Consider the following 15,429-nt stretch of genomic DNA (forward strand, 5'->3'; position numbering starts at 1 on the left):
TACCACACCTGGCTGATTTTTTGATTTATTGTAGAGATGAGGTCTCGCTGCCCAGGCAGGTCTCGAACCCGTGGGCTCAGGCAATCCACTCACCTCAGCCTCCCAAAGGTGCCGGATTACAGGCTGAGCCACCGAGCCTGGCTTGTTACAGTCTTTAAACATGTTCTCTTATTTAATTTTTCTAGCAGTCTAGTGAGAATGATATTATACTTATTTCACAGATGAAGAAACAGGCTCAGAGAGCCATTTTTTCTAAGTATGAGAAATTTCTTCAAAAGTTGGAGGGAAACAATCATCAGCTGTATCTTTAATAGCTTGGACACCCACCCTGGAAAGTACCAGCAAGTATATCTGAGTGCTGATCCTCCTGACATAGGTAATTGTTTGAAAATGACTAGAAATATCTCTGTAGGGAAGACCTGATAATTGCCTTGTTTTGGGATAGCATGCAATAAGAATGAACAGGTTTGACCTATTTAAGCCCAAATTGGAAGAAGAGGAGTAAACTAAAAATTTTTTACGTTCATCTCCCACTCCCTGTTACTGATATTGTCAGTTAAATAGGAGAGAAACTTCTGGTCTGGATCCAGGCCCTTGTAAAATGATACTAGAAGCCATTGAAAGGGAGATGTATTTTCCACATTAGCAATGGAAACAGAAACCTTCTTCAAAGAGAACTTTGCAGTTTGGAGAGGCTTTATTTGGTATGCAGTGCCTTCTTTCAGTATGCATCTTTGAATGTATTTCTGGCAACTGCTGCTGTCCCTGTGAAAAAGAACAAAGTGCATTAAGAAGTATCTCCTTATTACAAATATTTACCTATGATTATTTCAAAAGTTAGTCTGCTTATTGTTGAGCTAGTTGTATTAACAGATATTTTCTGACCTTATGATCTTTTTCTTATATGCCAGATCTGAGTTTCTGTCCTCTGGTGCTAGGCTGCTAATGTTAGTGGCCTGCTTGTTTGGCTTTGTGTAGATCCCCTGTTATTTGGGCCTCCACTTAATACTGGCCCTGTCCCTGGGTAGATTGATACTTGAAACCTTGGATGCTCTTTTCTTTTTTGGTCCTTGAATCCCAAGATTATGTTCCCTTATTTATGTGCCTATTTTTAGCTGTGACTTTTTATCTAATACGAGGACTTTGCCTAGATTCCCATTCTTTTTTCTGCAGCTTAACATCTCCCTGCCTGGACCTTGAGGTTTTTGAAGTTCTAAAGGGTATCACTAAGACACAAGTCACTAAAATGCGTATCTGCTTGATAAGAGCAGTTGTCAAATCTTATTTTTGTAATTTTCAGGTACTCTTTGTTGATTTTTCTCTGTGTGCTACTCTTTTCATACATTTATGAAGTTGGAGGCACTCTAAAACTTTGCTGAATCATTTGTTTATTATTTAGAATTGTATATTTTTCATTGATGTGGCTAAGATTTATTGAATATCTATTACATATTTTAGTGGCACCAGCAAATTGGAGGATTCGTCTTTAAGCTACAGCTTTGAAAATTTAATTTATTGGTTTTAGCTTTTTCTCAAGTCTTCTAATGCCTATTCTTTGGAAGCTATTTTGAGTAGCTCTGTGGGGAGATCTAAAAATGTCTACTAAGGGGGATAAAATTTAGGAAAATGCCTATAACGTAATAAAGTAGAAAGGGTAGTGAGAGAACTACTATAGGTATTAAGGGTTTATGATTATAGTTTATACTATAAAGCCAATAGGATTGATAAAGGTGATGATACTGATAATTGCTAACATTTATTGAGCACTTTCTATCTATCCAGCATTGTTCTAAGCCTTTTATGTGCATTGTTGTTTCACTTCATTCTTACATGGACAGTAATTTAAATACCTCATAGCACAGGTGAGGATACTGAGGCACCTAGATGTTAAGTTACTTGCCCATAGCCACCTAAGTAGTATGGAATGGACCTGGGATTTGAGCCTGGGCAGAGCCTTTCCTCCCTCATGCTTCCAGCCACTGAATTGTGCTGCTCTGAGCATAATAGGAAATCTTCCATTTTCTGGTCTCAGTCTCCCTCTGCATCCTTGTACCTCTCTACTCTTCTCATTGCACCCTGTGCTTTGGCCTTATTAAACTTCTTAGAGTTCCTTGAAGAAGACACTCTGTTTTTTCTTGCCTTTGTGTCTTTATACCTGTTCTTTTGTCTTCCTGGAACACTTTCTACCTCTGCCCTCTAAGATGCAGCCTCTTTGTACTTCTTTTCTCTTCTTTATCTGACTCACTTTTGTTTAATTGATTTAAAAGATCGTGTCTGTCAATATTCTTGTCAAAAAGGTCCTTTGGAAACCCTTCCTAGACCTCTCAGAATGGATTAGATTTGCATCATCTGTGCTCCTTAGACATTTTACACTTGTATTACACTGGCTCTTAACATGCTAAACCATAACTGATAGTGTAAGTGTTAGATTGAACTCGAGACCAGGGTCTTAGTCTTTTATCTCAATATATGACCTAGTCACATATTTAGTGAGTGAATGTTTAATAGGCACTTAGACATGTAAGTCCAAATGCTGCCAAACTGAAGGTTCATATTTGAGTACTTATACAATGCTCTTGTTACTTTGGCACTATCTAAAAACTGTTAGGGGCAGGGTGCGATGGCCTACACCTATAGTCTCAGCACTCTGGGAGGCTGAGGTGGGAGGATTGCTTGAGCCTAGGAGTTTGAGACCAGTCTAGGCAACATTGCCAAACCTCATCTCTACAAAACATAAAAAAAATTAGTCAGGCATGGTGGCGCACACCTATAGTCCCAGCTACTTGGGAGGCTGAGGCAGAAAGGTCACCTGAGCCCAAGAGGTCGTGACTGCAGTGAGCTGTGTGCTCCTGCACTCCAGAGTGAGTGACAGAGTGAGACCCCTGACCCAAGAAAAAGCAAAAAACCAAAAAAACTGTTAAGGGACTTTTCACAGTATCTCAGAAATGAGTCACTACTTAATTAAATTACTTGGGAAGAAGTCAGTTTAGTAATTCAGAACCCTTGACTAGTCTTTAATCCAATATAAAATCTTATATGAAATTGGATCTGAAGGTGTTTTTGTTTTCTTTTCTTTTTCTACCTTAATGTCCCAGGCTATTAGGTGTCCCAGACTTTGCTATTGAATGGGGCCTAAGAGATCTCTCCCGGGTATATTTCTTTGAAGCTAAGTCCTGTACTGTTGCTGCTGTAGTCCCTTAGGTTGTAAAACTTCTATCTGGAAGTCTCAAAGAATGTAATTTGTCTAGGATTTTCATCCAGTCCCCTATATGTCCTTTATCTAACCATAATCTGGAAACTTGGACACCTTTGTTTCTTTGATTCCACTTATCGGTTCATCACCAAGTATGGTCGACTTTGACTCCTCCATGTCTCTTGAATCTAGCCACTTTCCTCTGTCTCCCCTGATACCACTGTAGACCACATTGTCATTATGTCTTGCCTGTAGTGCTGCAATAACTTATTTCTCTGTAACCACTGTTAATCCCCTCTAGTCTGTTCTCCAAACAAACAAAAATGATCTTTCTATATCTCAAAATAAATCATTTATTTACAGACTAGAGAGATGGGGGAGTATGGCTATAAAAGGTCAGCATGAGGGATCCTTGTAGTGATGAAACTGTTTTGTATCTTGTACCTGTGCTTATATTCTTATTGTGATATTGTACTAGTTTTGCAAATGTTACCATTGGGGGAAAACTGGGTAAAAGGATTATTTCTTACAACTGCATATGAATGTACATTTTCAGTTAAAAAAAAGATTACTATCCTATTAAAAACTCTTCAGTGCTTTCCTACTGCTCTTAGGGTAAAGATTAAAGTCCTTAATATGGTCATCTGACTTACCTCTCCAGCCTTGTTTATTTGATACTAGTTTCTTACTAACTGTCTTTGTTCCAGGCACACTGACCTTTTCTCACTGTCTTTAGCATGCCAGGTTCTTCTCACAGCCTGCCTTCTCACTTCCTTCTGTCCAGAATTTTTTTTTTTTCCTGATTTAGGGTCTTACTCTTTTGCCCAAACTGGAGTGCAGTGGCACCAACATAGGTCACTGCAGCCTCCAACTCCCAGACTCAAGTGACACTCCTGTGTCAGCCTCCTGTATAGCTGGGAATACAGGTGCACTACTATATCCAGCTAATTTTTTTTTTTTTTTCTGAGTCTCGCTATGTTGTCCAGGCTGGTCTCAAACTCCTGACCTCAAATGATCCTTCTGCCTTAGCCTCCCAAAGTGCTGAGATTACAGATGTGAGCCACTGCACATAGCCCAGAATGTTATTATTTATGTTCCCCTGGTTAATTCCTTCTTATCCTTCATATATCAACTCTTGTTTTCAGTTTTTAAGAGCAATCCTTCTTGATTCTCCAGACTAAGTCAGATTTCTCTTGTTAGGAGCTCACACAATACTCAGGATTTTTCCTTTATAGCATTTATAATTTGTATACATGCACTTATTTGTGTGGTTTTAAAATTCATATCTGGTTTCTGTTACAAGATTCCATGGGGGCAGGGTCTGTCTTTATCCCCAGCACATAATACATGTAAGACATGAAAGACGCTGTCTTTTTCTCAGCCCTTGTTCTTTAATTGGCATCTCAGAAGCCCTTAGATACATAGACCAGGAGAATAAGGTTCCAATACAGATATCTAACCTGTGCTTTCTTTTCAGAACATGAGTTTGGATTTCACTAATATTGAGAAAGATTTTATATCTAAAAATAAACTCTTTGAGGTAACAGGGGCATTTATTAGAGGAGGGTTAGGGTATGATTGAGCAAGGTGAATACGATTGATACTCATGGCTGAATCTACCGGTGAGCCATCCTAGGCTCCGACTTACTTCTTTCTGAGAGATGGTCAGCCTTGGATTTGTTGTTTATATGGAGTTAATTTGGAGCTGAAATCCATTAGCCTTCTGAGAGGTCATGGCTCTTTTCATTGGCTTGGCAGAATTCTATGTTGTTACAGTGAGTGTTGGCAAATCAAAAGTAGGGCCAGCTGTGTGAGTGTGGGTGTATGATTTGGTGACTAGGATCGGCCAGTGTTCTTAGTTGTGGACAGTAGAATCCACTCTGGCTAGTTTAAATAAGAAGTAGTATTTGTTAGCATTTAGAATTTTTGCACGTAAAATTTTTGGAATGGCCAGACAAGTAAGCTTGTTGCAGGTAGCTTATGACACAGGCAGTAGCTATGCATCCAGGAGAAATGCTCAGTGATAACAAAGGACTGTTTGGGCAGAAGACCATGGCTGCTATCACCTGCCCTGATGTTAGAGATCAGATATCAGAACCTCTGGAACTTCTAAGTTGATACAGAAAAAGCATATACCTTTGTGACTGATATGAGAGCTGTGTAGCTTCCAAATTACAGTGTACCACTTCAGTTTTTCAAGTCTTGCACAGGTATTTCTGCTTTGTAGAAACTACATTATATGTGGGGCTTTAGCTGCAAGGGAGTCCAAGACATACAGTCTTCAGCTATCTAGTCCAGTATGCAAGAAAGTGTGTTAGAACTTGATGTTGTGTGAGCTAGTCTGCTTTGTCTGCTGTAGCAGGTTAAAGACTGACTCTTCCAGACCTCATTTGCCAGTAAATGTTTTATTTGACTCTAGTACAAATGATCAAGCTTGGTATACTAGGAACTTAACATAGGAACAAATAATATGAAATGAGGTCATGATGTTCCTTTAGATTTTCAAGTGGTGAATTTTGCCTGTGCTGAATTATATACTTTATAGATCTATATGCTTTTGTGTAATACCCATATATTTGCATATTTATTTGCAGAATGCTGTTGAGAACACCAAGTGTGGGCTGCCCCATACTGTACTGGGGCCTAATACAAAGTAGCCTAAGTCTGATCAGGGAGCTTACAGACTTAATGCGGCAGTGTTTTTTTTAAATAGAAGTATGCATTAAAATCAACTTGTAATATTAAAAAAATATGCATAGCACTCTAAATTATATATGTACTATCCATCACACCCACCAGCATGAAGTTTCCAGAAGAGGTAGATTACAGAATTCAGGGACTTGCAGTTTTAGCAAACTTTCCTGTTGATTCTTAAGCATTCTGGCAAAGAACCACTGGTTCAGTATATCAATAATAACCATTTATTTTATTGCTGTTGAAAACTTTGAGCTGTATTCAAATTTGCAACAGTTATTTCCTGCTTTGTTCAGTTGCTTTCAAAAGTTTTAAAAATGCATGCTTCTTTTACAGGGGCAGAGTTACCAGGGCAAGTTATTTCTATGGCAGCTTCTACTCTAGCAAACTTGGCCATCTCTATCACAGGGTATGAATCAAGCAGTGAAGACCAGCCCTCAACTCGACCTGCAGGTGACTGACGTTATGATGCCATTCAAAGCTGTTCTGGAAAATGAAATAGAACAGAATGTAGAATTAAGAATGCTAGCATTGCAAAATGCTACTTACTCTTGTGGTCCTTCATTTTTTCTCTCTGATTCTTATTTTTACAACCCTTCCCTTCCATCTTTGTTCTCAGATATCACTTTTTTTACATTGAATTATTCCATTTTGAGTTTATCTTGGTTCTTCAATCTTTCCTTCTTTTTGGTTAAAAAATGCTTTTCTTATTTTTTTGTTCTTTCTCACTTTTTTTTCATATTTTTCTTTTCCATATTTCCCCTACTTTATGCTTTCCTTATCTTGCTTTCTAGTTTCCATTTTTTTCTTCTACACATGTCAGTTCTCCTCGATTATTTTGTTTTCCTCTGTCTTTTCTTGTTGTTTTTCTTTTGTTTTCTTTCCCCAGATCTTTTTCTTGGGAACTTTATTTCCCGTCTTCTCATCCATTTCTCTGGCGTTCTTTCTCTCAGAGTTTGATTTTATGTATCATGCTGTTACAGTGACCATTTCCCCTAAAACAGACCCCTCTGGTTGATTTGGATTCATTATTCTGTGTGACCCAACTTCTGGAGTTGCAGGCTCCTTCAAGATCCTGCTGGTAGTGGTATATTAACTGTAGAGTTGTGCTGTACTCTCTCCGAGTTCAGGAATGTGAAAGGCCATCTCAGTCTGTACGTAGCGGTCTATGAGTGCCAAAGGTATTTGGAGTTAGAAAGTATTTATAGCAAGTTCTTCTTAAGGAACTGACTTTAGAAATGTCTGGAAGGAAAGGATCAGCTAGGGGAAAGGCATTTGGAGTAGTAGGAACACATATTTTTCTTGTGCATTGAATTATTTTTTCAGGAGAGGGGATGATGTTTTGGTTATGGACTTATTCTTACAAATATCTGCCACAACCTACCAACATGAAATTTCCAAATTAGAAAGAGTCATGTAGCAAAGTCAAACAAAAGTGTATTACAACTATCTTGGGCTTTAGTACCGAACATGAGGGTAGAAAGTTAATCTTGGTGAGCTGAACTGACTTCTCATGGTGCAAGTGATCTCAGAAGTAAAAATTTACTCACAGCTGAATAGTTAATATTAAAAATAAGGAATTTATGATGTAGCACTCAGTGAGCTACTATGTGAAAGTTATAACTTATGTAAATTGTGAAATAACAGGAAAGTAATTTATTCAACAAAATTTTGGTGAACACCTGGTATATGTCAGATACTATCCTATGTGCTAGGAATTCAGTTGAGGAAGAGGATGACAGATGGGGCTTAGCTGTGGTGGAGCTGACATTCATCTGAAGGGAGAGCATGAGAAGGGATTAGTAGAACATGGTACAACTGTGTGAAACTGTAAAGCAACACAGGGCAAATATGAGATTGGGATTATGGATGTTCTTGTTTCTTCTCTTTTTTTTAGACTTTATAGAATACGACATACTTTGGTAATTAACTTGTTTTTAATGGCAGTCAAATGCAGGTTTTAGGATATTAATAACTTCTATCATCACGGTGTATATAGAGTGATATAGCATTAAGGGTATGTGATTTCTTTTTTTTTTCTTGAGTTGGAGTCTCACTTTGTTGCCTGGGCTGGAATACAGTGGCATGATCACGGCTCCCACAGTCTCAGCCTTCCGGGCTCAGATGATCCTTCTGCCTCAGCCTTCTAAGTAGTTGGAACTCCAGACTTGTGCCACCATGGTCAGCTAACTTTGTTGATTTATTGTAGAGACAAGGTCTCACCAAGTTGCTCAGGCTGATCTCGAACCCTTGGGCTCAGGCAATCCTGTTGCTTCCACCTCCCAAAGTGCTGGGATTATAGACGTGAGCTGCCATGCCCGGACTAGCGTTATATGATTTTTGATGAATATGGTGTGTTTGTTAAAAATAGGAAGTAGAAATAATAGAACCTATAGTAAAATATAACATAGTGGTTGCATTGTTAGAAAACAGTACCTTATGCGAAATAATCTAGTATGGTTTCCTTTATTTGAAAATTCCTCACCTCAGCAATCTGTCATTGTTTTTATATCTCATTCAAAGAAAAAGACATGTTTGAAAGTCCTGTGTTCTTGTTGTGTCAGAAATGCCTTATTGTGTCAGAAATATATATAAATACATCTAAAGTTCTATTAAAAGAGGACGTTTTAAATTTTATATGCATTCTATTGTATGTTAGTATTTATTTCTTCATATTGTTTGAATAATTTTAATGGATAAGTATAATTCTCAGCTACTTTGTCTTTTTTTTTTGTTTTAATGGTATGTATATCCTAGTTATAAAAGTCTTAAACAGTATAAAATGTAAAAAGTAAAGTATTCACTGTCTCCCAGTCTTACCCTCTTTAATCTCCCTAGATTCAAGCACTGTCAGCATTGTAATTCTCATACGTGTTTCAGTGCATACTGAACACACATACAAATCTTTTTGTATTTTTAACCCAGTGTAATCATACCACATCAGAGTACAGTTTGAAGACTTAAATTAGGCTAGCCTAATGAATTGCTCTGTGTTACTCACATGGACTAATACGGTGTTTTTTCTTTCCCTCTTCAGAAACAATGGACAGGGGAGAATCCCCTCCAACATTGTCTTCCTCCCCTTCACCCTCCTCCCCTTCACCTACTTTGGGCAGACAAAGGCCTGAGATTGCAACATTTCTTAGAAAGAAGAAAACTAGTGATATCTACTTTGTGTCTCTCGTTTGGGCCATCATTGTTGTGCAGCTCTGGTTGAACCTGTGGATTGTGCAGTTGCTGCCAGTGCCTATTGCAGGTCATTACTTGGTTAATTATGATCTTGCCTTTGAAGATTTTGTTTTTCTTTTTTTTTTTTTTTTACTGTCAGATTTAAATATTTGAAATAATTGTACTGTCTTTAAATAAAAGTCTTATGTTTGCATTTAAATAGTGAACAAGCTGGGTGCAGTGGCTCATGCCTATAATCCCAGTGCTTTGGGAGGCCAAGGCAAAGGGATCACATGAGACCAGGAGATTGAGACTACTCTGAGCAACATAAAGATACCTTGTCTTTACCCTGAAAAATTTTTAAAACAGTTAGTGAAGTGTGGTGGTGTGTGCCCTTAGTCCCAGCTACTTGGGAGACTAAGGTAGAAGGATCACTTGAAACCAGGAGTTTGAAGCTGCAGTGAGCTATGATTTTGCCACTGCACTTTAGCCAGGGTGACAAAGTGAGAGCCCGTCTCTAAAAAATTAAAAAAATAAGTACAGAGTGAACAAACACCATTTTGGAAATTTATTACTTTGACACTTTAATATTTCACTTTTAAGCTCCAAAGTGTATTTAACCTCTTATAATTTCATGGGGTATTTGAGGTTGATAGCTCCACATAGAGATTTAACTGTTTAGCTGTCCATGATTCTGTGGAGGATAATGGTAACAACCCTCTGCATTTGGGTGCTTACAATTGAATTTTGAGAGCTGCTCTTAGGAAGCACATTTTACGTTGCATTTTTTTTTTTTTTTTTGAGTTGGAGTCTCACTCTGTCGCCCAGACTGGAGTGCAGTGGCCTTTCCCGGCCACCGCAGCCTCGACCTGCTGGGCTCCGGCGATCCTTCCGCCTCAGCCTTCCAAGTAGCTAGAACTACAGGTGCATGCTACCACGCCTGGCTGATTTTTGATTTATTGTAGAGATGAGGTCCCAAGTTGCCCAGGCGGGTCTCGAACCTGCGGGCTCAGGCAGTCCACTCACCTCAGCCTCCCAAGGTGCGGGATTTACAGGCTGAGCCACTGCGCCTGGCTTACATTGCATTTTTAATTCAAGGGAAATGTAGACTTTAAGAAATATGTGTATGCAAAATCTTTAGTTTTGTTTAGAAGAAAAATTGAATTGTGTATGTGCACACGTGTGTGTATGTGTATGTGTATGTACTATGTATTACATCAAAATGAGATCATATGGGCCAGGCATGGTGGCTCATGACTGTAATCCCAGCATTTTGGGATGCTGAGACAGGAGGACCATTTGAGCTCAGGAGTTCAAGGCCAGCTTAGGTAACATAGCGAGATCTCATCTCTACAAAAAATATTTAAAAATTTGACTAGGCGTGGTGGCTCAAGTCAATAATCCCAGTTCTTTGGGAGGCCCAGACGAGAGGATTGCCTGAGTTCAGGGGTTTAAGACCAGCCTGGGCAACTTAGTGAGACCTTGTCTCTGCAATGAATAAAAAAATTAGCCGGGTGTGGTGGCGTGCACATGTAGTTCCTGCAACTTGGAAGGCTGAGGTGGAAGGATCTCCTGAGCTCAGCAGGTCGAGGCTGCAGTGGCCCTAAGCGTGCCTGGGCAACACAGAGTGAGACTCCAACTCGAAAAAAAAAAATTAGCTGGGTGTAGTAGTCTCAGCTACTCGAGAGCCTGAGGCAGAAGAATCATCTGAGTCCAGGAGTTGACACTGGGATGAACCATGATCGTGCCACTGCACTCCAACCTGGATGACAGAGTGAGACCCTGTCTCAAAAAAACAAAAACTCAAAAACCAAAAGGAACCATATGTTTTTCCGTAATTCATTAAGTCAGGTCTTTGTGCCTTAATACTATGGTAATTTAAAGCCCATTTCTATTGTTTTGATTCTCTCTAAAGCTGTCTTCTAAGACTGGAAAGCGTTAAGGAAGAGATTTCTCTGACTTATTTGATACTTTCCTGATTATGTGGGCTTTCCTTTTATTGCAGTCATATTTTATGACAAATTTATTAAGTCCTTAATGGATGCTGTGAACTCTGCAATCCAGGTTAGTCCTGGTTTCCTTCCTCATGGTTTTTTACAGTTGATTAAAATATAATCTGATTTTTAGAACTCTTGTTTGCCACCATTGTCTAAAAATCTAAATTTATTGGCCCATTTACCATCTAGATTATTAGTTTTCATCTCTTATTTTTTCTCATTAAATTAGGTGATTAATTGATAGCCATTATTTTTAACATTTATTATGAACAGAACACTGTGTGGTGCCTGTCCTCAGGAAGCATACATTATAAATGATTGACGTTTGCAAATCAGAGAGCACATACCACAGCCATGCTTTCTGTTAGGAATTTATGGAAATGCTTAGTGAAATTACTCATCCAGACTGTTCTATACTTTGGTTTTGCAGGATGATTTCATTATGCTGGCAATTCATGTGTCAAGTGCTGTTGGAACTTCCTTTTCCTTAAAGTTTGTAATTTCTCCTACTCTTACGTTAATCTTTTGGTCATCATAGGATTTTGACACAGCATGTAATTACCCTGGACTTATTCTAGAAACTATAGGAGCTTTCGTGGGACTTAGTAGGAATTTAAAATTGCTAATGAAGGAGTTTTTGAACTGGTGTATAACACAGGGTCATGGTTCAAAATAGTAAACTGTGAACCTTTAGGTTATAAGGTCAGGGCTAAGAATACAAATCCCTGGAGTTAGGGACATTATACAGTTTGGGATTCAGGTTCCAGATTTCAAGGCAGGCCTCACAGATTAGCAACACTTCTTTCTGACTCTGCTTCATTCTTTGTTGGCTTTTAATAAAAAGCTTAACCCCTGCTTGAAGGTTCATTGCACTGCCCCACCTCCTGTAGGAGACATTCCTTTTGTGACCCCTGAATGGTCCCCACTGAAGTTGTGTACAGTGCACAGTCTTGGAACATTTATGGTATCCCTGCTTGTACTCAGCTTGCTTCTCTACTGAACTCTGGCACCTGCTTAGATGTTCAAAGCAGCATCAAATGGGGAAATAGGAACACAAATGAAAACGTTACCCTGTGCTGGCATAAAATTCATGATACGTATTGTATACCTTATACTTTTCTGGTCATTGAACAACAAATATCTAAAGAAAAGAACAAAATTTGTCAAGAGCAGCTGTAAAAGTCAAGGAGATGAGGAAATATCAGGGGTTTGTATTCTTTAATCAGGAAGGGGTAAGGTCCAAGGGGCCAAGATTGTAGTCATTGAGATCTTTATGATAAGAGTATCTTATGGTTATGTGGGCTGTAAAATAATCCCTGACTCCTTCAGAGATTCAGACTTCACAAAGAAGACAATATATAGGCAGGTGGAGATTGTGTGAAAAGTTACTTGGCCCAATTGCATCTGTTTGGAATATCCTGAGTCCCACCCCTCTTTTAACATTGATCTTTATTTTCATGCTGGTTTTGCTGTTTTAGAAAGGTCATGTGAAATCAGGAGACCATCTCATTTTATAACTTTCTAATCTATATTTTGTTTATATATGTATCTTTTTTAATCTTCTTTTTAGTTTGGATACTCAAAAAGCTTGTCATTCACTTTGGAGTTGTGGACTTCCTGGCAAAACGCTACCACCTGTGGTGGGGGGTTATAGAAAGCTTCCTGAAAGAGCGGCAGGGAGCTCTTGCACCATGGCCAATTGTCGGGCTCGGAAAATTCTTGTTGAAAGTTGATAGCAAGGTATTGTATTTTGAGAGCTTGTGCTGTCTTATTTCATGACTTGAAGTCTTCCATTCTATGGTGTGGTGTTTGTATTATAATGGTTGATGACACATTTAATATCTAATTCTATGATGGAATTTTAATGTGTAGAATTATGGTTTACCATAAGAATAGGATAGGTTTAGTTTGAATATGTATCATATAAGTATTTTACCTCTTAAAAATATGAGAAAGGGCCAGACACGGTGGCTTATGCCTATAATCACAGACTGAGGTGGGAGAGTCCCTTGAGGCCAGAGGTTCAAGATCAGCCTGGACAGCACAGTAAGATACCTGTTTCTACAAAAAATAAGAAAATAAATAAAAGGAAAAAAAAAAAGAAAAGGATCTTGTGGAACATATAGTTCAACTCTCAATTTATTGGGATCAAATTGAAATTCAGAGAGATTAAGTGACTTGCCTAAAATTATATAACTAGGTAGTAGCTTAGTTTAGTGAATATTTTTGGAGCAATTCCCTTGTGTCAGATACTGTGCTAAGTCCTAGGGAAAAATCAGATTAATTATGGAAAACTAGATATAGAAGCTCTGTTTAATGGGAGAGAGCAGTTCACAAAAATTCAGAGATGATGGTTAAGTTCAGAGGCTTAGTGGTTAAAGAGCATAGGCTCTGAATCTGTACTCTGGTTTCAGATTTCAGTTCTGCTGCTTACTAGCCATGTGACTTTGGACAAATTTCTTAATCTTTCTGTGCCTTGGTTTCTCTCTCAATAGAAAGGGTATAATAGTACCTACCTAATAGAAGGGGTATAAGGGCTTAATGGATTAAGGTAATTAAAACCTCTAGATCTGTGCCAGGTACACAATAAGCCTTATATAAGTACTAGCTGTTATAATTTGTGTAGGAGAAGTGTGTACAGGGTGCGGTGGTAGTATTGAGCAAGAGATGACTAACTGTTGATGAGGCAGTAGGAAAGGAAAGGTTTTGCAGAGGAAGTGATGCCGGAACAAATTTTGAATCACAAGCAGGAGTTTATTAGATAGACACAGCAAGAAGCGCAGGCAGATGGAGCAGTCACTGCAAAGGCAGAGAGGCACTGAGCCTGCAAGCCTTCAGGTTATTTGATGTATTTTTAGTTGTTGGATTCCCAACTAAGCTGTGGTTATCACCATTTCAATCATTGTTTGTCTTAAAGGAATACTACATTATCTTGATTTTAAAGCCTTGTTGATGTGTTACAGTTTCTCCCCCTGGTTTATCCTTTATCTGGGACAATTTCCTTCTCCTGCTCCCAGTGATTTTCCTTTTCTTTTCTTTTCTTTTCATACTATTATTGCATTCTTAATGATATTCCGCTGTTCTTATCTTCTCTTTCTCACCTTACCCCCTATCCTCAAGCTCTGGCACTGGCTAAATAAGAAGGTAAATGAATACCCAGACGTTGGTTTTTACTATTGAATTCTGTAACATCTCCACCCTCAACCTCCGTATCGCCTTTCTTATTCTATGTTTTTGTTCATATGTCAAATTAAGTTTTTGTTTTCTAAGTTCTAATTATAAGCTATGGAAGGTCATGAAACAGTACTATCATAGTACAATTTGCTAAAAATTCAATAAAGACTATTTAGAATATGGAGTATCTCTTTGCTCAAGTGTTTATAAGAAGTTCTGTCTCAGTCCTTTTGTCCACTGTAAGTGATTCATTTTCAGTTCTATATTGTGGCTCAGCCTGGTATTCTAGTCTTTGATTCATGAAAACACATTAGGCAGTGGTTATTGTAAAGGCAAGAACTGTATTTGCTACTTTTTCTAAAAATGACAGGAATTAAAAAAAATTATTTTGAATTTTAAAATATTTAATCCCCGAAATATTTGTATGACTCCCTTGACTGATAATTTTCCATACTGCCTTTTTAAAATGACTAGTATTTCCAGATTTGATTTTTAACTTTTAATAATTACAATAAGGATTAATGTAGATATAGTAGGAGTATTGTACTTGTGATGTATAGCTCACATATGATAGTGTTTAAATTAATTTTAATAAATCCCTAGGACAGATAGCAAGAAATGACATCATTTATATGTACCTGTTTAAACATAATAATACTAAAAGTCTCATTGGAAATATAGCAGGGTTTAAGAAACATGTGCTAATTATTGAAAATAGCTCAAAATGAGACCTTTCAGTGTGAGATTAGGATTTCATATTTTTCTGTTGAAGTAGAGGAAAGGGATGACTTGACAGTGCTGAAACTTTTAAGCTTGGAATTGAAGACAACTGATGTATAAAATAAACGTCCCTCCACCACCACATGGTTGTATGTATCTCTGTTCCCTATAAAACTAGTATGGATAAATAACTTCAATCCTTGACAAATGATGTGAAAACGAAAATTACATTTTCATATTTTGATAAAAGTAGGTGGTTTTGTATGTTTCCACAACTTGTGTTATATTGAAATGAAATTGTCCTTAAGAGATGGAAGAAAGGAGAGCTAAATTCATTAGGCTTAATTAGATTTAACCTTTAATAAATTAAATTAGTTAGATTACCTAATTCATAGCTAAATAGGTAAGATAATTTTAAAAGATTTTTATTTTCTTTGTTGATTCCATGTGCATAAAGCATTGGTATAAAGTTAGAGTGACTGC

The 15,429-nt window shown here is 37.9% G+C and overlaps 1 protein-coding gene across 4 annotated transcripts in view; it reads left to right on the forward strand.

Annotated features, from left to right (window-relative positions):
• The window catches only part of TMEM245 (transmembrane protein 245), a 133,018-nt gene that overhangs the window by 22,085 nt on the left and 95,504 nt on the right, over positions 1 to 15,429 (forward strand). For 3 of the 4 annotated variants that reach the window (XM_008072774.2, XM_021706310.1, XM_008072773.2), the window contains exons 4-7: positions 6,224 to 6,340; positions 8,925 to 9,143; positions 12,623 to 12,792; positions 14,173 to 14,196. In XM_008072774.2, the coding sequence (XP_008070965.1) occupies positions 6,224 to 6,340; positions 8,925 to 9,143; positions 12,623 to 12,792; positions 14,173 to 14,196 (530 nt within the window). The remainder of the gene's footprint in view (positions 1 to 6,223; positions 6,341 to 8,924; positions 9,144 to 12,622; positions 12,793 to 14,172; positions 14,197 to 15,429) is intronic. The other variant, XM_008072775.2, reaches the window with a different exon arrangement.

Source organism: Carlito syrichta, unplaced genomic scaffold, assembly GCF_000164805.1.
Source record: "Carlito syrichta isolate Samal-C Ts95f unplaced genomic scaffold, Tarsius_syrichta-2.0.1 Scaffold315407, whole genome shotgun sequence".
Classification (NCBI taxonomy): Eukaryota; Metazoa; Chordata; class Mammalia; order Primates; family Tarsiidae; genus Carlito; species Carlito syrichta.